The sequence below is a fragment of the Perna viridis genome, chromosome 14 (assembly GCF_037379345.1).
Source record: "Perna viridis isolate PV_CMFRI_1.1 ecotype Kerala chromosome 14, ASM3737934v1, whole genome shotgun sequence".
Lineage (NCBI taxonomy): Eukaryota > Metazoa > Mollusca > Bivalvia > Mytilida > Mytilidae > Perna > Perna viridis.
This window is the reverse complement of record NC_142458.1, coordinates 4,168,348-4,194,321: the sequence shown is the minus strand read 5'-3', so window position 1 is coordinate 4,194,321 and position 25,974 is coordinate 4,168,348. Positions and strand designations below refer to the sequence as shown.

At 32.3% G+C, this 25,974-nt stretch overlaps 1 protein-coding gene across 36 annotated transcripts in view; it reads left to right on the top strand.

Annotated features, from left to right (window-relative positions):
- LOC148597793 (protein scribble homolog) overlaps positions 1-25,974 on the top strand; it is a 71,143-nt gene that overhangs the window by 2,721 nt on the left and 42,448 nt on the right. For 35 of the 36 annotated variants that reach the window (XM_088560358.1, XM_088560354.1, XM_088560335.1 and 32 more), the window contains exons 3-22: positions 1,094-1,172; positions 4,400-4,489; positions 5,304-5,424; positions 6,011-6,085; positions 9,449-9,593; positions 10,228-10,300; positions 10,596-10,641; positions 13,603-13,802; positions 14,831-15,003; positions 16,392-16,525; positions 16,830-16,943; positions 18,654-18,768; positions 19,287-19,558; positions 19,808-20,008; positions 21,108-21,248; positions 21,432-21,509; positions 21,954-22,076; positions 22,338-22,421; positions 23,351-23,443; positions 24,003-24,023. In XM_088560358.1, the coding sequence (XP_088416484.1) occupies positions 1,094-1,172; positions 4,400-4,489; positions 5,304-5,424; positions 6,011-6,085; positions 9,449-9,593; positions 10,228-10,300; positions 10,596-10,641; positions 13,603-13,802; positions 14,831-15,003; positions 16,392-16,525; positions 16,830-16,943; positions 18,654-18,768; positions 19,287-19,558; positions 19,808-20,008; positions 21,108-21,248; positions 21,432-21,509; positions 21,954-22,076; positions 22,338-22,421; positions 23,351-23,443; positions 24,003-24,023 (2,378 nt within the window). The remainder of the gene's footprint in view (positions 1-1,093; positions 1,173-4,399; positions 4,490-5,303; positions 5,425-6,010; positions 6,086-9,448; positions 9,594-10,227; positions 10,301-10,595; positions 10,642-13,602; positions 13,803-14,830; positions 15,004-16,391; positions 16,526-16,829; positions 16,944-18,653; positions 18,769-19,286; positions 19,559-19,807; positions 20,009-21,107; positions 21,249-21,431; positions 21,510-21,953; positions 22,077-22,337; positions 22,422-23,350; positions 23,444-24,002; positions 24,024-25,974) is intronic. The other variant, XM_088560329.1, reaches the window with a different exon arrangement.

Genomic DNA, 25,974 nt, shown 5'->3' with positions numbered 1-25,974 from the left:
AGGTTGTAATTGAAACATACTTTAAATCAGAAATGTCTCAGAGTAAACTGGAAGCATTTTTTAGTGGTCAAAAACAACCGCCTGATGTACACCCAGTACACCAAAGAAAATAATAACATTCCATATGCAATGGCTGAAAATGTTATTGTGTTTGGAGAAAGTGAAAGAAGGTGAACTAACACATGTTATCTTTATCTAATGGCAGTACAAACTTGAACACACACAACATGAGATCCTCTGAATTCCTTACAGGACTTGTCATTTTTGTGGCAAGGGAGTCCTGGGATTTGCTATTTTTTGGGAGGATTGAGAACCCTGCACAACTATTACACAGAAGGGCAACCATCTCTCATCCTTTACTCCTTCTACAATACATGTACAGTACTGAATGGAATTCAATGAAACTTTTACAGAATTTTTATTACACATTCCTTTGTGCACCTCCAATTTTAGATTTTGATCCAAATCAATTTGGATGTCGAAAGGTACATATTATCAGTTAGTGAGCTTTGGTTTTTCTTGTATTCTTGCTGGGGGACTTCCATTTCTACTGGTTACAGAATCTGACAGAATGCTATCACTACGGCCATCTCAACTAGAATGTTATTTTCATTCACAAACGTTGCTGTTAAGCTCACTTGGAGCACTTGGGATGCTTGCTAATATGGTATGTAAGTCATGTGGCTCTGTGGTTTCACAAGAATGGGTCTTAATCTACCAATCAAATTCATGGAAACTTAGTCATTTACATGTACAGAGCATTGAGTTCAAGTCATTTACATGTACAGAGCGTTGAGTTCAGTATTAAAAATTAAAACATTTCTCCATGTAAAAATATTGATAAAAACAGCAAATATATGTTTCTACATGATAAAAGAAAAAAACAATCCATGGACAAAGACCTGACAGGTCTTATTAACAAAGAACATAAAATAACCAGTTTGTAATTCATTATATACAGAAAAAAAACAGGAATTTCCAATTGTACTTGGCATTTTATGGGAAATCTTTTGTGGTTGTAATTGTACATGTACATTGTAATAACCTGTGATTATTTTATTATTTATATTGATTACTTATTGATTTATTTCAGATATTGGTGACATCCCAGAAAATATTAAATTTTGTAAAAATCTTCAGGATTTGGATGTCAGCAGTAATCCACTTACAAAGTAAGTGTAGACTTAAACAAAATGATGTTAATACATGTAGGTTGGGAATGCATTAGAATGGCAAATATGAAATGTAATACAGTTTATATCAACATTCCAAGAGAACATCTGACACTCGGACCTAGTTACACTGAATAAGTACCATGTTACAACAGTGTAAATAATATTCTGTAAGGCTATACATTTGTACCATGTAACAACAGTGTTTATTATATTCTGAAAGACAATACATTTGTACTGCTAATTCAGACCTAAAAAAGTGGTGTAATTGACTGGTTTGGACTTAACATCTTAAACAAATATACAAACATGTACAGTACTTGTAATTGAAATTCATGCAAAATTGTTCTGAATTTGTTGGTGGCTTTTTATGATCTATTTAAAGTCCTGTCAATCTACATTTATGTAGCAAAATTCTGCCCATAATCTAAACTAATTGCAACAGAAATATTTTAGTTCTAAGCTATAGCAGAACTGTTTTCCCCAGAATCTTGCAAAGGCATGGTTATTTATTGTAAGTGTTTTGAGGGCACTCAACCGTCACAGAAGGTTATATTGGGGGCATCCCACCTTGTCATGAGGACAGTTTACTTGCTGAAATCTGCAATAAACATCCTTCACCCTAGTGTAAAAGTATCATAAATTGGTGTTATAATGTAGTTCAATAATTCTAATTTTGATAAATATTCTAATTTTTATGCTTAAAAGATTCAATTAACAAAGGCAAAACTGTTGATAATAACTTACAAAAATAAACAATACAATTTTAAAAAATTCAAAATGATGAAAGTAAGCGTTTTCTGTGATTCATTATTTCCCAAAAATTAAGGTATACATTTTTTACCTATCATAATTCAAAATGTTACATATCGTACAGCATATTATAGGTAAGAGTCGACAATGAGCTAAGTATCATTCATTACATGAAATTGAAAAGAAGGACAAAAATTGTACAAAAAACATTCTTTTTTTACAGAGTTGTCTCCTCTTGCCAATGTTATTTTAAATACATATTTTGAGGTTTCTGCAAGTTTTATTTTGTTGGACTTTTTTCTGTGTATATTTGGGTCATAATGCTACATATTTTAATCAAAACATTTCCTGTTGCAATTTGTTTTGACTGGATTATTATTATTATTATTGAATTGGAAAGAATCGTCACATTCAATAGAAGTAACAATTTTACACTTATCTTTTTATGTCTCTTTGGCATTAAGTTTTATCACTGTTCATACATTTGTACATACAATGTATTGTACATGTATACATGTTTACTCATGTACATAATGATTCCTTTTGAAAGTGCCTAAAAAAAATGATATTTATACCCCCTGCAAACAAGTTTTGGGGTTAAATACATGTACAAAATGTAGGTTTCAATTCTGTCCGTCGGTCTGTTTGTCTTTCGGATATATTTTCTTACCAGCTTTCCATATTGTTGTGGAACTTTGTGGGATGAAATAATATATTATCTGATACCTGATGTGCATACTGTCTGGAATTTGTGTTGGGGGGGGATTGTAGAAATGATGAACTTAAGCATTTTTCACCAAACGTGGCTGTCCACAACTCCTCCTTAACAACTTGTAGGATTGTAATGAAATTCAATGAAGTGTGTGATTACCATACTGAGGTGTGCATATTGTCAGGAATTTATGTTTGGACATAAATTGTAGATATACAATGTAACTGCTGGTGCATTTTTCAGCAAAACTTGGTCTCATGCTTTATCCACTTCTTAAAGTCTTGCAGGATTGTTGGATTGTTATGAAACTCAATGGAATTTTAAACTGCCATATGGAGATGTGCATATTGTCAGAAATTAGTCATTTTTCTGTATTGTGTTGTCAACAAAAAGAATGGTACTGATTGTTCTTTGGAGTTGGGTATTTTAGAAATGGCAGCAAATCGTGTGTCTGAAGTTAGTGTTTTCCCCAGAAATTCATGAAGGCGTGGTTATTTACATGTAAGTACTTTGAGGGCTCTCAACTGTTACAAGTGGTCATATTGGGGGCAACCCATCTTGACATGGGGGGGGCACTTTATTTTCTTATACCTGCAATAAACAGCTTTCACCCTAGCGGGATGTTATAAAATGTCATAAATGTGTACAAACACAACAGGATTATATGTTTATTTACTAATCAATCAAAAAATAATTAATTTATTCTGAACAATGGAAGTTTGCCGACTGGGGCACACTGTAAAATTAATGAGGGCAGCATGGTGCAGCACCATGCTAAATTGGTCTAAGGAAACCTCTAAAAGAGTTACTCTATCCACCCTAAAAATTGTGTCCAGTATGAATCATATGTCCCTGAATGTACAGAGTTCAACAGGCTGTGTGTGGACATTAGTCCCTTTAGGGGCAATGGTTAGTTTCACACACATTTTTAACATTGATTTTAGAATTTTGGTTCTTTTATGTCAAGGATTTAAGTAGCTGTCTATGTAAGAATCATGCAAAATCTAAAAAAAGTGATATACCCCAAAAAAGGCTACATATTTTTATTTTTGTAATTAAGTTATTTTATTGGTCTATACTATGAAATGTGTAATTATTCATTTGAATCTGTCTGCTCTTAGGAGATACTCAACATTGAAAATCCAGTAGATTCTATTGTATTTGAGCGTCATTTACAGAGTTACATGGATCTCCCTTCATTTTGAAATCTACAGTGCATTCTATATAGTTTTTATCTCCAAAGAGCATGGGCTATATGAAAAACCACATGTTAATTTCTGTTTACTATGACATTTAAAACAAAATATCAAAAGTAAAAATATGTAGGCTTTTTACCCATGAATCACATTTTGCATGATCCTTAGCTGGAGTGCTACTTAAATACTACATAAAATTTCTAGTGACCATCTTACATTAATTGAGTTTTGTTGTTTTCATACGTGTATACTTCTATTGAAATAATTGACTTAATTTGAATCAAGTAAGTATACAGTAAGTCAATTCAGTCTTGATGTCTTATTTCCCCCAACATGCCTACATTTAATACTGGGTGACTTGGTATGTAGGCCAGTGCTGAGTAATTAGAAATATTCAAATGCAATTTCTACTTGCTCTTGGCCAGTTGGTAAATGGAGGTTTCACACACTGTGTCTAGCACCTCCAAGTGTCCTAGACCCCCAAAAAACATTGTTTTGACATTTGAGTCTGTATAACATGTATTCAAATTGTACTATGACTTTAAATGCATCCTTTTCTCTTTTAGATTACCTCCAGGTTTTACATCACTTCGGAACCTAACAAGACTTGGTCTAAATGATGTGTCATTGGACAGATTGCCTCAGGATATTGGCAGGTAAAACCAATGATTTTTTTTTCTCTGTCTTCTTAGAAGATATTCATAGGTACAATTCGAGATGATATATTCAGATTAGGTGAAAGAAAAAATATTATTTTACTTTTGACTTAGTCTATATACATCAGGGTTTTCCTTGAAAGAAAATTTTATAGCACAATTTTCACTTATGTGGATGCATGCAAGATATAATAATTTTCCATTTTATTGTTTTGGGATTTTGTTAGAATATGATATTTATTCCATAAGTGCCTTCTTTTGTAACTTTTTTTCTAGTCATTGTAACTTTCATTTTGAGTACTAAAAATATCATGTACATAAACTACTGTGCCCTTAAAAAGATATGTTGCCAGAAATAGTGCAATAGCCAAGTTTCAGGAGGTCATAATAATGAAACCAGCATATATATGTAAGTGTAAAAGATACATGTACATGAATCTGTAAGTGAAAAATACATGTGCATGAATTAAAGAAATTGACATGGGGAAGGCTTATTAATAAGAAGTTCATTTATGAAACTCCATCTACAGTCATGAAATCAGGACCAATATTGATCAAATTATAACGAGAATTGTGAATATGTGAAAGAATATGGACAACAACTCCAGGATAAAAAAAGTCAGCTCATGGCCACCCATAGGTCTTCATTGAAAGAAGAGGAAACCTTCACACCACAGGGCAGACTGTAGCTGTCACTTGGTGGAGGGACATTGTATCCTATTGATACATTATGTTGTATTATCAATTTAAGTCTGAAATATGCCTTCAAATGCAAACATTTAGAATGAGTAATAGTTCAGTTTATGTATTGCAGCTTATCCAACTTGGTATCATTAGAACTCCGAGAAAACATGATCAAGAATCTTCCACAGTCTATTTCTTTCTTAGTCAAGTTAGAAATCTTAGACTTAGGCAGCAATGAGATTGATGAATTGGTATGTTATCAATTACACATTTTTGGGAAGTTTTAGAGACTAAAATTTTATCCTTTAAAAGACATGTTCAAAGATTGGTTTTCTCATTTTATCAAAGTAGTATGTTAACCCAGTTTTTCAGTTGAATCTACAAAGTTTAAAATGTGATTTAAGTACTTCACTGTCTAAGGATCATGCAAAATGTGTATAAAGTGTGGCACATGAAGGAAAAAAATGTGGAGATTTTATTGCATTAAGGAAGTATTTATATCTGATAAGTGTTTGTAAAATTTGCCTTTTCAAGATATTGATTGGTCAAATTTAGTTGAAATGCACCATGGAAAAATGACAGCAAAATTTTCCTGTACTTTTTCCTTATACAAGCAGTCAAAAAAATATCTGTGTCACAGATGCTTCAGGATAAATTTAAATAGCTTTTCAGTTGTTTTCTAGATCTACTGAATATATTTCAGACAAAAATGACCAAATTAAAATATGATGTGCCACCCATTACCTGATTCTAACACAGAATGATACTTAATATTTTGGTAAGGAGCTGTATTATTGTATTCACAATTTTTTGGTGTCAATATATTCTTTTTTACAGCCAGAAATTATTGGGTCATTACCAAGTCTTCAGGAGTTATGGTTAGATGGTAATGATCTCATAGAATTGCCTCCAGTAAGTAGACATGTTCTCATATAATTTTAGTATTTGTTTTGAGTTGCAGTTATTATGCCACATGGATTTTATTCACCACTACATGAAATGGCAAGGTATTATGTGATACCCACTAGAAAGTTAGGTGTCCATTTGTCAGTCCCTCGACAGTTTCCAGATGATAACTTAAGAATGAAGCAATGAATAATAAACCAACCCAAACAATTTGCGGTTGTATAATGGTATTGCACCATCTGCGTCCATAGACGCTTGGTTTTCATGTGATGACTTGAATATTAGTTGGGATATTTATAAAAATTTGTAACAAGGTTCCAAACCACAAAAGGAAGCTTGGTATTTATATTAGAGGTTATAGTCCCAACAATTTTAGAATCTGAGGCCAAAAACGGACCAAAGCTATTATTTCATAGACTTTAACATATAACTCCAGTAACAGCATATGAGTGTATATTGTTCAAATTCTGATTCTGTTCAGGTTTCGACCTCTGCTGTTGTATTAAGCTGCACCCTGCATAGCCTTAATTTTAGAAGTTTGTAAAGTTGTTTAGTACCATTAAATACAGGTTATGTTCAATTTTCAGCAAAGTCCAAATTGCAGTTTTCCTCTCAGGCTGTTTTTAGCATTTTGCTATTCCCCTTTTTTCACCATTGTTTGGTGGGAATCAATGTTCCATTAATGTCCTATTTTTAAAGAACAGTTATATAAAAGGATCATTTGACTGGTCGTCTTTCTGCCCATCCCTCAGACTTTTATCCTCGATTCCCTTAAATATGATGATTTTTATTAAACTTTTGGGAAATAAAAATTGGGTTGTATGTGTAAAAACAAGTATTTTGAGCTTTGATATTCATGTATTCATGTGTTAGGGATTTCAAAAAGCAAAACATGGACCACCATTGTAGGAGTAAGGGTACTCGGGAACAATCATGAACCATAACATTTAAGTATTATAGGAATGATTTTGTTCTGCTTTTTAGCAGAATTTTTTTATCCCAAATCCGGATTTTATTGTTACGATTCTTTTATTTTACTGTATATTTACTTTCGATTTTGCCAGTTTCCACTTTGTTTGTATACCTCATAAAATCTTCTCTGGTGTTAATGTATGTACATTCTAGTTAAAGCATGTGCTGTAGTTTCATTTATTATCAAGGGTAGGAATTTTTGTTGTTAGGAGAAAGATTTTCTTTGAGAACTTGCATGTATATTTGTTTTTTGTTGGTCAATAAAATTAAAAGTTGACCCCAATAGGAAAATGTCTCAACTGTGTTAATTCACTAATGCTATGACAAGTTAATCCGTGAAATTTCAAAGCTGAATGAAACTTGAAGCTTGTCATGGTTTGTCTGTAATACTATAATTCTTGCAGAAATGAAAAGTCACAGGCAAGACTTTTGTAGTTACATTTTCAAAGCCATACAATGATACATTCAAATGTTAATTTCACTTAATTGTCAGGCATGATTAAATTTTCTTCCATGGTAAAGGACATGTTGAATATTTTTAGAAAGAACCCAGTTGTGTTTATGTCAATTTCTCAGAATGTACTTGCTGTCTGTTTATTTGCTTGACTTGAGGTTTAAATATATGCTCTCCGCATGTATGAAATTCATTTAAACAATATTAAACTCTAAGATGCTCCAAATAGTTCAAATAATCAGGTTATATCTCCATTTGTTGGTATTGATTTTTATCCTTTAATTGGAAACATTTATATAAATAGATCTGAACGTGCCAAATATAAACAGGATAAAATCAATATTGTTATATTAAACTCACATTAGAAGCATACTGTGCATTTTGCTTCTTCTTTTGATAAGAAAGTGCTAGAACAGTCTCTGTTCTTCAGTAGAAGGCAGATGTGACATGATTATAAGACGTGTGACCTATTTATGCAATTTTTGTGATGTGAATATTTAGATATGACATGTCATGAATGTATTTTCATGTGGTCTGAGCCATTGTTTTGACCATGGTACTTTAAATTCTGTTAAGATTGCAGGGGAAAAGATTAACGGTCACCCACTCACCAATGGCGACTAGAAATGTGCCTGGGCAACCATTTTTTCTATTTTAATTACCCAGCTGGCGAATTGCACAAAAAAAAATTATTGTAAACAGAAGTTGTGGTTTGAGTTTTAACTGGTTACCTTTCGATTGGAAACGTAGCTTCCTTAGTTACATTTTTATCGGTAACCAGTTATAATAATACGGAAATCATTCATAACCGATGTCGGTTTCTTATTTAGAATTGCTTATTAATTTCTGCCTCCGGGATTTCGTAAAATGTGGAATTTTATTTCTGGGGTTAAAAAAAACCAAGAAACCAACACCACAGCCAAGAGAAGGACATACCAAAAAGAATATTAATAAAAATAAATCAGTTAAAAACTGTCTTAAGCACCTGCTAAGCCTATTGTCATTAATGATGATAAGGGAAGAGGTGAAGTCTGAAGAGTTGGCTACTGAGAGTGAGGAATGGGGAGGAGAGAATTAGGCAGCAGACGAAGTCAGGTAAAAAAGAGAAAGTCAGACAGAAGAAGAGATAGAGGTAGGAGAGAATCAGGAATAAAGGGTAGAAGTGAGTGAGAAGCTAGGATGGTAGCCATTTTGAGTCAACAACAATCCTTATTCTCATAAACCATATATTTGGTACAGAGACACATAACATATATAAAATACATGCTATACAAAACTATTTACAGACAAGTTAGAAACATTACAGTATTGATGAAGTTAGTCAGACTTGTCAGAGTGTGATAGTGGTTTAGAAAAGGATTCTGTTTTTGCAAGGCTGTGTGAATGTTCTAGAGATTAATTTGTTCAGAATCAGAACAAAAATTAATCTCTAGGATATTCAAACAGTCTACTGTTTTATGTATTAAAGTTTTGAAATTATATGAATTGGTTGTATAATTTAAATTCATTGAAAGAGATATATTATCCAAAGCACATTTTTAACTTCCAAATGCACATTTTTGGGTTTCCATGATACATATAAATAGGGAGGCTATGTAGTGAATGAGTGAATGTGTGTGTGAGAACAAATCACACCATACAGTGAAAAAAAAATATCAAGGGACTGGGCTTTTATTCCTGATCTTGATGTTGCATGAGGGTCTTCAACAATGAACAAATGGATCATACTCTCAAACAAGTATTTTTACGTACCAAAATTTTGTCTGAAAAAGTCTGGGCTACCAACTTTTTTTCTGGGCAAATAGATTTTATACTTTAGTAGCCCAGGTGGCCACTGGCCTCAAAAAGTTAATCTTCACCCCTGAGAATGATCAATCCTGAAATGTTGAATCATTTGTCGTGGTAATTATATAATAAATTAGTAAGAAAATTTTTTTTTCCAGGAAATTGGTAACTTAAAGAAGCTTTCCATCCTTGATATATCAGAAAACCAACTAGATTATCTGCCTGAAGAGCTTGGGGGATGTCAGAGTCTTACTGATCTTTGTTTATCTCAGAACTGCCTAGAGAACTTACCTGATGGTGTTGGTTAGTTTTAGTTTTGTGTAGCAGTCTGTTTGTTTATTTTCCAGTAGCTCAAATTGATTTTGATTAATTTTTATCAGAAGGTTTCTTATAGATCTTAATACAGGCCATTGTTACTGAAAAATAAAAGCCCAAAACATTGTTTGGTTGGTTTTTCTATAACATGAATCACATCGAACATACAGGTGTAGGCTGTATCTGAATTTTATATTGACTGGTACATAATACTATAAAAGTACTATGAAAGTACTGTTATTCGTGGGGCATCAATTTTCATGGGTTTGGTTAACCACGAAATTTTGCTCCCAACAAAAAAAAAAATATTCTATTCCTTTGTATGACAGAGTTGGCAAATCCACGAACTGATCATTTTCCACTAAACCATGAAATTTGGTAACCAACGAAAAGGAAATCTCCTTTTCGTTAGTATGATAGAGTTGTCAAATCCATGTATTCAAGAATCCACGAACTGATCATTTTCCACTAAACCATGAAAATTGGTACCCACGAATAAAAGGACTTGTATACTTGTATAATGTTTGTTATTTTATTTTTGATAATTTATCCTTTTTAGCAAAATGTTTTAGGTTCCTGTTATATTTTTAAAATTTTTTATTGGCAATTTTCTTTTTGTCAGGTCGACTAAAGAAGTTATCAATATTTAAAGTGGATCAAAACAGGCTTCTAAACCTCACTCCAGCCATTGGCAGGTAAAGATCTGATAAATATTATTAATTTGTGAATTGAAAACTGTGTACAGGTGTCTTTTTAAAATTATTTAATATATTAAAACAAAAAAAAAAACATTTTCATATTTGCTTACAATGAATTATGATAGTAAGACGAAAATGTATCATTTTTCTACTAAAAAATCTGTGCTAATAGTTCAGTTACTTTATAGCAATTTTGATACAAAATATAATTGTTTTTATATTTTAACTTCTTCAAAGTGATAAAGCATTTTTTAAGTCATTTGTACTATTTAAAGAACATTTGAAATTACAGCTGTGAAAGTATGCAGGAGTTAATCTTGACAGAAAACTTATTGTCCGTAAGTAAAATTTAACGTTTGTAAGGCCAACATTTTTTTATAATCTGCTTTACGGGACCGCTGACCCTATTATAGCCAAAAATAAAATAAAAATATAAGTTTGTGAATGTTGTTCTATTTTTGTAAAATACACCGACTCCTGGAATATTTGTAAGAAGATCCCATGCTAAAAATAAAAGAAAATAGATCGCAAGTTTTTCAATGGACGAGTAAAAAAGAAGCAACCAATCAGCGATCGTTTTAAGTTTGTAAGCTATCGGAAGCTCTCAGAATTTATCATTAATTAATGAAAAACACTGAAGGCCAATGGCCGACCACAACAACAATGCGTTGGAGGGTCGGCCTACGATTATTTCAAACTTGTTATTATTGGGGAATACGGAAAAGTGAATCTTTTCTATCTGTCAAAGAAATAATTGATGATATTGTCGATGAGAAAGCTGCGGTTGTCATAACCAAGGTGTCCTGCCATGGTTGCACAAACATTTTTATTATGCAGACAGCTTCACAAGGATTAATATATTTAACTCCATGATTATGAAATCAATGCTTATTAACCAAACAACATTCTCGTACACTGCCCAACACACCAGCGGGCAATATTAGCTTAAAAGTTATGTCTAAATCTCAACATATCTTGTAATACAGTAAAAAGTTCTGCACAAATTATTTACATTTTTCAAAGCAAGAGTTGTTCAACATCCCACCTCTGCAATTGATACTGATTTAACCAACTATTTCAATACCAATTGCAAATTCAAAATAATCATCTTTTCTAGAAAAGCTCCTATCTAACAACCAAGAGATAAGATCATTCTCTATGGATAAATTTAAGGAATCACATTTACATACTGAACTGGGTAAACATCCTGCCTATAATTACCATTTTATCTGGCTTGGACAGCTGATGATTATTGGTCATTATAATAATGTACATGTCATTATTGTAAACAACACAGACCTTTTTAAATTTAACTATCAAATTACATAAACTAAAGATTGATGGACAACACTGCACATCTCCGCTGCAGCTTTTTATCAAGATCATTTCACCTACCAATAAAACCATTATCAAAACACATTATATCAATAAGATGCCGACATCCAGTCATACCTAGGATATAATACAAATGTGATTCTCCAAATAATAACCATAACTGATTAGTCACAATAAGATCAAAATGTGGCGTGGGTTCTGATGTATTTACCTACGCAAAAATATATTGTCAGAAGGGTCGAAATGTTTACAAATGACTTGAAATACACATTCAAAACATTTTGGAAATGTAGCCAAAAACTTGTAAAGGGGTATAAATGTATCTACACATTGAAAATATTTTATACATCTTCTTTTCAAAAGTAAAAATTTGTGTGTATTCTCTGTTTCATTGTGAAAATAGTATCAATCAGTCTTAATAATTAAAGAAGTGAAATGTATATCAAAATTGGGTATCAAAAGCTTTTACTTTTCACACATTTAGAATATAGCAAAAAAAATAAAATAAACATGAAAAACAAGTACTTTTATTTTTATTTTTTCCATTGACCTGCCAAGATTTTGACTTTTATTTTTATTTTTATTTGCTCCCCTCGACCCAATTTTAAAAAAAAAATCCTGTAAAACAGATTATAAAAAAAAGTTGGCCTAACATATAAAATTTTGAGATGGATCTTTGTTTTCTCAATTTAAAATACTGTGTATTTGATCTTTGATAAAAAAAAAAAAAAGTATTTTACACATGACTTGCATACAAAACCATTCTCTCTGTTTTTGTAGAGTGGGTATGTTGGCATAACCTTGACATTTTTACTGATAAGTTCTTTTAAAGGCACTTATATTGAAGACTATGTCTTTAAAAAAAAAATTGTGATTTTTTAAAACCCATATTTTAGTATTATGCTATTGTCATCTGTAGACATTGTAACTAGATCAGAACTTGAGTATGGATCTCTATCTCTCCTTACAAATACAGTATAACAAAAAAAAATACATATGTTACAATATAGTGCAATATTGCAAAAGTCTAGGAAGGCTGGAAAATAAGGATAACAACTGTATGAAAACTTATCTGATTCAAGTTCAAAATAAATCTTGCAAAGTAGATACAACACCATCAGATCAGCTGGCATCACAATTTTTCCAGACTTGGTACAGGCATTCAAAACAAAATGGTGGGTTAAATCTAGGATTTACAGCACACTAAACCTCCTTCTTCAATTGTGGTGTGAATATGCCATTGTGATTGAACAGCATTTGCATGCTATTGTCATAATCAGGAAATCAGCGGACAAATCAGCACAAAGAACAAAACTCAAGTGATTTGAATCATTTATGAATGAAATGTCAAGATGTAATATACATGAAAAACTTTTTAGTATATACATGTTTTTATTTGTCTGCAGAGTATCTAGAATTACAGTCTTCACGGTTAACTTTTTCAGACAGAAGCTATTCGGACTGAAGAATGATTTTTCAGTGGCCTGAAACAAATTTGAAATTATATAAAAACATTTTTTTTTTAAGTCCAAATCATCTGAATCTAAATTTAGTAATAAGAATATCCTGTTATAATGAAATTACATAACATGAAACACTCAATCTATTCAGACTATTTAGATATGTCTAAGAACCCAAAAATAAACAGAACACTACAACACCCTAAAATAAATTTTTTTTAAGTCCGTCAGGCTTCCTAAGATCGTAATTTTAGGGGTTTGGGCCACCGAAGACTGGAATTAAAAGCCCAGCAATACCCTTCCCTGGCATTGCAATTGTAGTAACTAAAACAAGCGTGTCATCAAAATCCTGCAAGATTAACAAAAAGGCAGTGACGCATGGGAATAGACTGTTGGACATTCTTTGAACCTGGAAGGTTGAAAATGCCTGACCTATCTTTTTTTTACGTTCTATTTTCAGCAGAGTTTTGAATCATTAGTATTATTTTGTACTTTGTATTTTAGGACCTTCCAACTACAATTGGCAAACTTAGATGCATGACAATATTTAATGTGGATAGAAATCGCTTAACAGACATTCCTGTTGAAATTGGACGATGTACACGACTCAATGTCTTATCAATGCGTGATAATAGATTACTACGATTACCACAGGAACTGGGTCGACTAGATGATCTACATGTACTAGATGTATCAGGCAATAGGTAGGTGATTGATGTGTTGTGATAAATGTTGACTGCCTTTACAATCGCTGGCTAAAATATTCAGAGCTGCCAACCTTTACTATTCTAGCATTAGTCTTTTGATTTTGGTTATTAAAATACACCGTACAAATTAGGAAGGAAATCTTGTGATTTCCATTTTTTATAACGAAAAAATAATGAAATCTGGATTTTTTTAAATTGTCATGACTTTCCGTAAAATGTGCTTAGGGTCTTTTCAACATTTGCCAGTAACCTATTTTTCAGTACAAAATTTACTTTGTGGCTTTTGTAGAGCTCCTATGGCAGCTTTATGAAACAGAAATGTTTGTTCCTCACAAAAAATCTATATATAACCCCCTGATTACTATTTTTCATAACTTAGGGTTTGCAGTTCCGTAAAATTAATCGGCCTCGGTACTTTTCACAAGAAAGAAATGCATGAAAAACTTTCCATTGTTACCTTACCATTCCTGCTAGCTTGACCTTGAAATCTGTGTCATTTTTTTTTATCATGAAAGTTTTTTGTTTTCTCTCTTATCCAGTGTCAAAAGTGAAACCAGAGTCAAATTTGAAAAAGCTGTATCAAATATGGATTGATTTTCTGTGACTTTAAGGAATTTGGGAAAAGGAACCAAAAACAAACATTTTCTGTGCATTATAGGTCAGGTCTGAATCTTTGCTGTGTCAGACATTCACAATGTAAATCCAGCCTGTATCAAGCTTAATTGTTTGTGTTCATATCAAACTGCACCCTATGAAGCATTTAAGGAGGTAGACCTAGCATTTTACAGCCATTTTATGTAAGCATCTAATTAACTTGGATTGATTTTATTCTGCATCAATGAAAAGCTTGAGAGGCTTTGGTGAAATTGAATACGATACAAACGTATCACTAATTTCAGGAGTTATGTCCCTTACCCTAGGTCTACCTCCTGTATTGGTTATTGATTGGAATGAATGATAGGTTTTTGTTAATGTAAGAATAGTGATATCTAATTAATCGTCATATTCTTTATTTTGTGTTGCAGGCTAGAGTATTTGCCGATTACTGTAGCCAATCTAAATTTGAAGGCATTATGGTTATCAGAGAATCAGGCAAAACCCATGTTGAAATTCCAGACAGATTTTGATGAACGCACTGGTCAGCAGGTTCTGACTTGTTTCCTTTTACCACAGCAAGATTTCCACACTGAAAGTATGGGTATGTATTAAGGATAAAACAAATGATCTTCTGTAGTTACATTCATTTTTATGATTACAAAATTTTATAGGATCATAAAAAATTTGCAGTTGTATAGTGGTAAGTCTTTGTAATAAAATGTAGCCACTCGATTTTCACATGATAACTTGAATATATAACCGACAAATTTTGCAAATGACCGACAACGATTTTCCAATATCAGACATAAAAAATTGTCAACCTTTATAAATTACAGTCTGTGTGGTTTTAGTAGTGTATAAACATCCTGTCTACCAGTATCCTAATTGTTTCTTGGAAGAGATACATGTTAGAATGTCCACGTGTGGTTGAAACGAACTCGTTCACTCGCTCTGATATTCTGTAAAAGACAGAGTATGTAATGAAATAACACACTTTCCAATATTTATCTTAAAATAACTACATAAAAAAGTTTTTTTTTTTTAAAGTTTATTTTCGGTCTGAGCATGTAAAAGACCGACAAAAACATCTGCTGAAGTTTGATAAAATGTCTGGCATGAGCTGTACAGATATAGATATAGATATAGTTGATGGAAATACAGTTCTTTGTTTGGTTCTTTAATTTGTTCTGTATTGAACAATATTTTTTTAATTGAGACAGATTTGTTCACATTTTTATTAATGCAGACCTGATTTTCTTCTGCTTTTACAAATCAGGAATTTACTGTTACAGTTCTTTTTCTTACGGCATGTTTACTTCTGATTTGGTTATTCGGCTCTTTTGGTTGGCTTCGTAAAACAATGTCTGTCTATATTATTATTTTCAGATCAATGCAGAACCATTATTGATATTTTTTTATTTAACCTCTGTTGGACTGAATATAACCCAGAATTTCTGAGAAATATGGTGAAATCCTTAGGGCTATTCCAGAAATAAATGTATGGGGGTCGGGAGGCACTTTTCATTTGACTTCATCGTGCATCCATGCATACATTTTTATACGCCTGTCTTAGATGGGATGTTCTATGAATACCATTTTCTGTCTGTCCCTCTGTCGTACAAACTTAGTTAAACTTGAGGTAGCCTTGTTGGGGCAAAATTTTTTGTGCATTTTTTATTTACGTTTTTTTTTTGGGGGGGGGGGGATGGGAGGGTATTTGACAGGGCTCACTAGTATTTCTAGTTGATCATATAAATTCATTAAAAGGGCAATGGGCATATCATGCGCTTATAGCTCTTTATTAATTGATTATTTTCTTTCATTGTTGAGGCTAACTGTCTTGAATAACAACCACTGTTCAAATTATGATAGAGGTGCCTCCCGTTCTGAACCCCTCTTCTCCACAATTGATGCATGATTAGGATGAACTACTATATAATGTAAATTATATTGAAGATGTGTTTTTATACATCATGTCATATTTCCTAGAGAACCTTTTGAGGGGAAGTACAACAACAGACCAAGATAGCCGACTGTCTGATAACATAGAAAGACACAGAGATAGTAAAATACACTTTGATGTTCCTAAAGATGAAGATGACGATGACACAGAAAGTGAAGGGGTAAGAGAATTAGTTAACATGCACTGACATGACAAGACACTGATGTTACAAAAAGGATAGTGGGTATGGTAGGATTTTGAAAGAAAAAAAAAATCACTGTTCTAAATACATTGTTTCCTAGAGATTCTCTTGGATCAGAATTTTCTCAACATGTAATTTAGTTTTCATAACTAAAAAAACTCTCGCTTTGTGATGAATGGCTCCACTTTTGAGATGTTTATATTATGCATGGAGAGAGATGGTCCAATGTTTGATGCTTGATTGTTGTGTAGCATGATTATTTCTTTTGATTCTTTTCTATCAGAGCCATTTTACTCGGCATGATACACCTCATCCTAAAGATCTTAAGAAGCGTTTCTTGAAAGGCAAGTCATCTATAGATGGACATGTCATTCCACACCAGGAAAAGAAGAAAGAGGTAAAATAATATTCTCTGCTTACACTGTTAGTTGCTTAAATTATCAACAGCTTGGGATGATAATAATTAGTCTGCTTGGTGAGTTTAAGATACACAGGCAAAATTGCAACTAATGTTTTCATGTGTTTTAAAACATATGGAAACATGTTTAGGACCAGTATGGTAAATTTTTATTTTTTGTGCATTTAAAAAAATATGAAATCCAATTGAAAAGATAAACATGATTAAATTACTGTATGATTTTTATTGACTTGTTTTTCGTGGATTAATTTGTAAGTCAAACATTTTCTTTGATATTTACAGTAGTCCTAAACCTATGAAAAATATATGACAAATAATAATTAGCTGCTTGAGATGAAAATAAGTGATCTCCTTGATGAGATTTCACATTCCAAACATGGACTTAATCTTTAATGAATATGGGGATCCATTGCTAATTTGTTTCTCATCCTACACCACTGAATAGAATTTAATGAAACTTTCACAAAAGCTTTAGTACATATTTCCATTGTGCATTTCCATTATAAAATTTTGATGCAAAACAATTTGAAGGTCAAAAGGTGCTTCTTTTTGAAATGGGGGAGTATAAATTAAATGAGTATTACTCACAGTTTTTTTTAGTTTTCTAGTGTGACATGTCAGGCAATTGTGTGCAGTTTTGCATACTTTGGGTAATCTGCCTGAAAATCAAGGAGGCATCAGACTGTCCAACTACTTTTCATGTCAAATCCTGATTGAGGTGTCATTTAAGACTGAAGGCTTATACTCGACGTCACATACAACACATTTTCGAAATGAAGCCCTACTTTTTAAACCGTCAGGACTTACCGCTAGAGTTGTCTCTCTTTTATTTAATCTGAAGATAGTTCACATGTATGCATGACATGTTAGTACCGACGAGTCGCTTATTAGCTTAAATCATGCGTAACAAATCCTTACGGGAAAATCCCATACTAATATCCGCCATGTGGGTTTCTACGGGACGATTTGTTTACAAACGAAGTTCGTAAGTTCCCGTTGAACTCCGGTGACAATCGTCTGCTTGATCAACTTCTCGGTATTGTACGTTGTTCGCGTAAAATAAATCCGAGATATCCGAAATAACGCCGAAATGCATTGTGGGTTCTTCGGTTTTTGGACAAACCATTTAAACATAAACAACATCTCCTAGCAACCCGATCACTGTAAACATGGCTGACTTTTTACATGTGAATATTGGGACCAAGAATTAAAATCTCACCGGAATTTAACGATTCAATGTTTAGGGAGAAGCCATTTGGCTAAACGAATGAGCAAGTCATTTAAGACAATTTAAACGACGGTAGGTGTCAATAAAGTCGTAGAAAATATTTTTATTCAAATTTTAACAGTATCTTATTTATGTGACGCCGAGTATAGTGTAAATTTCTTTCATATTTCAAGTATCTGGTTCGAAATTTAGATTTTGATAAATTGTAGAAACACTTATATCAGCTACATATTAAGTTGTTTCTCTAATTTTTTTTTTTTAATAACATCTGTACATTAGAAATGTTTAAAGCTGAATCCCATCCGTAAAATGAAAAGCCAGCATTTGAGTTAATTCTAGATACATAAAAATAAGATAGATTGTAGGTTAATTGATATATGTAGCTGATTATCACTTGTCTTGGACATTAAATACATTGTTTCCCTGTCATATTAACAAGATGCTTGTTTATTAATTTTTAGGACATGGTATTTATGCCATCTCGAGACAATGATCCTCGCTGGTCACAGAGTATGGATGAAAAACCTTTCATAGAAAAGAAGAGTCCTTCTGAGCACCCTCCTGTTTATATCAAAGGTAATCTTGTTTTAGTGCAATCTTCTGTTATATGACAAGATTATCAATGTACAAGTAAATATTAAAAATTGTTTTGCAAATAATACTGTGAATGTACTTTTATTTGTGGATACCAATTTTCATGGATCAAGGAAGCAAACATTATTTTCTTCTGTATTTTAAATCTAGATTTTACTGTTATGATTCTTTTATTGTATATTTACATAAGATTTTGTCAATTTCTGCCTTATTTGTAGACCTTGTTAAATCATCTCTGAGGAAGAATCACAAGTTAATGGATTCTTGAATTCATATTTTTGAGGTTTTCAGTTAACACATTAATGGGAATCTCCTTTTCATTGGGAACCCAATTTTGTGGTTTGGCCTTCCCACAAAAACCAAGAAAATTGGTACCCCACGAACAATAGTACTTTCACAGTACCTATAAATCCACTAATAAAACATTACTGGTCTATCAAGTTTATATAAATGGAACTTGGAAAATACAGAAATGATTTTAAATAATTTCAAATTGACAGCTCCAGAATTAGAAGGTCCACCTCGTTTCCATGGACACATTGAACACCGTTCTACTGAGGAAAAACACACTGTTGAAGAAGAACATGATCAACCAAAAGAAACAGCACCTCTGATGAAGGAGGTCATTATTACAGAAACTCCAAGAGTTACTTATCAAGATCACAATGGTTATTATGACGACCAGGTTGAAGAAGAAGGTCAGGAGGATAGTGAAATTGAAGGACAAGAAGAGAACGAGAAAGATGAAGATGAATCTGATGATTCTGATGATGTGAGAATGAACTACTGTAAAAATATTAATTTTCGCTGTTGCTTATTTTTGCCAAGTGAACATATTAATGTGTATCAATTTATGCTGTTTCAGAAAGTTAGTGTTTTAAAGTATACAAATCAATTCCAGTTTTTGTACTGAAAGCCATTTTAATACAAGTGAAAAACTTTTGTGTAATATTATGGTCTTGTGCTTTTTCATTCGTTCTGTGAATTTCATTAACACCATCATTTGTAACTTGTATTATAGGAGAACAGATACAGAGAAAGGGTGGTAGGTTTTGATGTGGAGACAGAAGATAACAGTGAGAGGAAGACAGGTCTTCGTCGCAGAGATACACCTTATTACAAGAAAAATAAACGTGTTAATCTAAAAGATGAGCAGTCCAGAGATAAAGTGCTTGAAATTCTAGCCCAAATCGCTGCTAAGAAGGAAGGAGGTGACACACAAGTGGGTATCATGGTATTGGTATAATATGTTTTTATACAAACGGGAAACAGTTGCTGGTGCATAATGTTATGGCTTCATCCTTGTCTACAGATTTTTAGATTACACACTATAACTTGAGTATTGGTGTATGTGATTTTTTTTTTTTACGAAGTTCCGTACCACAACATTATGCTATAATGCTCCACAATACAAATGGTATGAATATTAAAGGAGGTAGACTTGGGGTAAGGGACTCAGCTCTTACATATCATTGGAACGTTTGTATTCATCATTTTACATCAATCTCATATAAGCATCAAAGTAACTTGGATTGATTTCATGCTGTTTCAAATGAAAGCTTGAAAGGCTTTGGTGAAATTGAATAAGATACAGACATACCATTGATTTCAAGAGTTACGTCCCTTAACCTAGGTCTACCTCCTTAAGTTTAATTTAAGATCCCTGAGACAAGTTTAAAAAAAAATACGAAAATCAGATGAAGCTAACAAGGGTCATGGGATGAGATTCCCCCCTTGTTATTGATTTTTGATGCTATGAGATAAATGTCTAATTGCAGATTTATAAATTCTTTAAACACTTTCATTCTGATCAGAATCTTATGCTACATGTATGTCAAATATTTACAGTGATCTCAAAAGTTGCATCACAAATGGCAGTTTGTTTGCATATTTTTGTGTGACTAACTGGATTGAATTACACATTTTTCATGATTTTCTTTCCAAAATTAAATTTGGGTGTTTTAAAATTATAGATGAGGTTGGAGAACTCATGATTTAATTACAAATCAATTTAATTCCAAATTAAGAGCTATATCTGGAATGTTGTATCTATACTTTTTTCAACTGTTCAGTTTGCAACATTTAATGTCATATCAGGATGCACCCTGCTGAACATTTTTATGCTATGTGTATTGAATCCATCGAGGAAAAGAAGACATTTTAGATAAACATAATACTATTGTCTTCATTGTTTAGGTCATACATATGAAGTGAAATTATTACAGTTAGTTAATACTTTTCAATCAGATCAAATAAAGGAATGTTAAATATTGGTTGCTATTTAGATTTAAATAAGAAGTTATTTTTTCTCTGCATTATAGAATCAGACAGGAGATGGAGGGCAGTCCCTTGAACCAGAGACAGAAATGTTGAAGATTCAGATTAATAGGCAACCAGGTCAAGGTCTTGGTATCTCTATAGCTGGAGGTCGGGGGTCCACTCCTTTCAAAGGAGATGATGAGGTAAGTTAAGTGAATATAATGGACAAGAATGTTTAAGGAATAAAATTATAACATTTAGATTTTAAGTAATTTACATTACTAAATGTATGTTTTTATTTCTTCAAAATCATTAAATTTTATGGATGTTTCTAACAAATTTCTTTTTTTAGCGCATTTCTAATTGTATGATTTCTTTGTTTACAGAGTGTATTTATATCACGAGTATCAGAGGATGGTCCTGCTGCTGCTGCTGGTGTTAGAGTCGGAGATAAACTTATTTCGGTCAGTAGTTTCTAGAAATTTCAAAGTTTCTTAGTCAACATTCCCTGTGTAATGAATAATACATTACATTTATTATGTTAAATTCTGTTATATTTCTTCATTTAAGGAGATAGGTCTAAGGTAAGGGACACAACTCTTACAAATAATTTAAATGTTTGTGTTCAGCCTTTTAAATATATCTCATGTAAGCATAAAAGTAACTTTGACTGATTTCATTCTGTTTCAAATGAAACGTTGTTAGGCTTTGGTGAAATTGAATATAATACAAACATATCACTGATTTCAAGAGCTATTTACTTTACCCTAGGTCTACCTCCTTAAGATTGTCTGAATATAGCTGAAATATTGCTGCTCGGACGTTAAACCCCAACAACCAACCAACCTCCTTAAGAACATCTGATATGAATGAACTTCTGTTTTGTAACACCTGAGTTATAATTGTAGGTAAATGGTGTCAATCTGATAGATGCAGATCATTATGATGCTGTTGATGTTTTGAAGTCTAGCGGCAATAATATAACTATGAACTTAGGCAGAGAGAAAATGATAGAACCTAAAGTTGAAGAGGTAAAAATACTACTATATAAACTTGGATAGTATGAAAATCTTAGAATATTCAGTTGAAGAGGTATTTCATGTACAATGAAATAATGTTTAACTCAGAGGAAATAATATAGTCTTAGGTTTTAGGTTTTGTTGATATGAAGTATTCTTCAGATTAAAGCTGTTAGGAGGCCATCGAAATGGAAAGAATACACATGTACCATTGAACCCCATGTGAAATGAAACTAGAGGATTAAATAAAGGTCTCTGTTCTTTAAATTACAGGAACAAAAAGAGGAAGAAGAACCAACAACAGGATTTGCTACAGTTTCGTTTGATCAGGAACCTGATACTGAAGTTTATGGAGAGGTCAATATAGTATTCTACTTTAAGGCTTAGGGCATGTAATAGTCAGGGATGATTTTTTTCCGTTTTGTTTGACCTTCTTGTAAAATTATCCCTGAATAGTGGAATAAAATTATCCATGCCATTTATATATATTTTAAACAAGTTCATAGCTGTTATAAACATGCTGTTAATTATGATAACACAAATGGTGAATAATTATGAAGAAGAAAGTAAATCTGTATGACTTAATATAAGCAGATATGAATAAAGACAAAATATCACATTAATTTCACTATCACACAATGTGAGGTTATAACATACATTGATGAATATAATATCCCCAATTAATGGATGGTGTATTAGAGTCGTCAGTCTCTCTGAATTTGTTGCAACTAATCTCTGCTCGTAATGAATGTACTGATTTTGAATTTTGTTTGACATAATATAGATAGGGCATAAATTGTGAGCAATTTTGGTTGCTGTCTGATGCCAACTTCCTGTTGTGTCAGACTTTACCACTTTCACGGAATAATAGAGAAATTTTTTTGATTTCAAATTTGTTGTGCTTTTTTTTTTTTTTTTAATATAGATCGGGCATACATTCTTAGTTTAGGTTGCTGTGTAATATCCACTTTGAGTAGGGGTATATCTAGCAAGACAATGGGTACAATATTATGCTTTTGTAATGTACACATATGATTACACGTCAGTTGTTGATTACCAACAAAAAATCTTAGTAAAATGCATCTTACTTACCAACTACTTCAATATCTTGTGAAATCATTTTCAATTTTGACCAATAAATCGAACTAAATTTTTTATTGTCCCCTATAACAACTTAAGATAAAGTATTGTTCACATATATAGTTGAGTTGATAGTACTATTACTGATCAAATATGTTGTATATTGTTTTATGCCAAATGACAGATTCTTAATCCATCCTTTCCAGAAAATATCAACAAGTTTGATCCGTGATCACACTGGTCTAGGTTTCAGTATTGCTGGAGGAAGAGGTTCTGTTCCCTTTAAAGGAAATGACCAGGTTTGTCCTGATATTAAGTTTCTATATTATACTGTAACATGGGGATATAAAACAAGATGCTTTTCAATGCTTTTAATTTGAGATAAAAAAAAACTTGTGCTTTGTGAAGGCCATTATGTTTCAGTTATCATGCACGCTGATGCTCTGTTGCTGGTGTATTATTGCTCTTTACTTTTTTGATATTTTTATATGGGTCTTGTATTCTAAATAAATAGTTCTAATAATTTTGAAACGATTCTCTTTGAATTTAAATGGGAACATTTTCATACAGAAAAGTATAGAGCAGAGAATTTTGTTGAATATTTTAGTTGTGATTTTGTCAGTTTTCCTATAGATGTTGTACTATGGTGTACATTCATGTTAAATGCAGTTCTCCAATGTGTCATATAAATAATTTTTCTTAAGTCTTTTGGAATGATTTGGAATTCACAATAATTTCCTAGTAGTAGAGGTTTTGTTTCTCCAAATACTTACAAAAGCTTCTTGGAGAATTTGTATTTAATTGCTGTTAATTGATAGGCAATAGATTGTTGATTTTTATTTTCTGGTAAATTTACAGAAAGTATATTCCTTTTTGGAGGTTGGTAAAGTATTGTTAGCATGGCAACCATGTACAAAATTAAATGTACATTCAAATCTTTACTGAAGTTTTACCTGGTTAGGGAATGTTGGCATCATAATGAAAAAACGTTTTCCAATTTTTGTTTCAAAAATTTGCCATCACATACTGTACAACATTTCTAGATTTTAATTAGAGTCATTAATAACTTGGTAGAAATAGGCTGAGAAAAAAGGAAGATTATACATTTGAACTGATATAGCCTTTGTTACTTAAGTGTATGTGTTTGTAAGAATCAGGCAAAATGGGAAAAATCAGAAACAAGCATGTCAAAACCCCACCGACCTAACAATAAAATATCACTCAAGGATGCTTTTTCTTTTTGAAAAGACCATTATTTGATCTCTGCATCACTGGCTTTGCTCAGAAATTTTTCAATAGGATGTTTAAAAAGTGAGGTTGACAGAGTTATCTGCCCTTGAAATGTTCATTTTCAGTGCATTTTAATGAATTTGTAACACAAGGATCCAGCATGATATGGAAAATATTGTCTGTTTTCGTTGATTCTGATGGTGAAAAAAAGTGAAATTAAACTATCAGAATGGTGTTCTTTTTTTTTTCATGCCATGTTTCACCCACTGCCTGATTCTTACAGATACTGACATTTAAAAAGTTTAGTTGCTCTGAGACAATTTTAGTAAATATAAAAGGAAAGATGACATAACTGAAATATAATGATCAATAATTTACCAGGTAAAACTTAATTTCAGCATGGAAGTCTGGACAGAAATTTTCTCAGTGTTGTTAACTAACTTGTCCAACATATCATAATATCCATTGTGTTATAATGATAGATATTTAAGTTGAGATTTATGTGATACTGTCTTTGTTTGATTTTGGAGATACGTGATTATGAACTGAGGAAAACATTTGAAAGATAAATACAGTCATGTTAATACTCCTGACTGAAATTTTTTTCATCCTGTGAATTATAAGTGGAGTTTCTAGCTTTCTCCTTCCATATTTTATTAAAAGGCATAATGATCTTAATTGTCCAGTTAATCTGTTGGATTCTGGATCACAAAAGTTTTCTAATGCCACGACAGAAGCAAGTTAGTTTTCAGTTTTTCCACATTTTTTCTACAATGATGGCTTTGAGAATTCTGTACCACATACAGAAAATTCTTAAATTTTATATCCCCACCTATGTGGGACAGTGTTTTAGTGAGGTTTGCTTACCATAAATTCCTACCTAAACTAATAATTTGAATTGGTACTGGAAAATTTGCCCTTAAAAAGATGAAGCTGTATTATAGTCTCATTTTAATACTGCTGTGAAAAAAATAAGATCATATAATGGTATCACACTGTTGTTGGTGGAGCGGTGTTATGGTTTTCCACAAACATTTTGTTTCCAGATAATAACGTCAGGATAAGTGGATAGTTCTCTGTAAATGTGAATGGATCTTGTTGTATCATGTTAATACTCCTGACTCCTGATGCCGTGTACAACAATGTGTCATACCCCAAAAGGAAGGCTGGGATTTATTCTGAGAGTTCTGACTTTAATTGTACAGGTATGAGGGGTCAAAAAGGGATCAGAAACAATTTTTATGCCCCCGGCTTGTCTGCTTATCTCCTTGTACAATTTTTTACAGGATATTTCTACACATGATGAAGGTGTGTAGGCTCAAAGGATTTTGATTTTTGTGAAATATTACAGAAATTGGTGAATGTTAGACTTATTTTCATCAGAAATAGGGCTATATGGCTTGTATGGCTATCTCCTCCTGTAGTTTTTGAACTACACCTAAAATATTTTTTGCAGGACGTTTCTACACATAATGATGGTGTGCAAGATCGTAGGATCTTGATTTTTATGAAATATATGACGGAACTTGGTGATAGTTGGACTTTGGAATATTGCAGAACTGGGTGTTAGACTGTAATTTTTGTCAGAAATATATCCCAA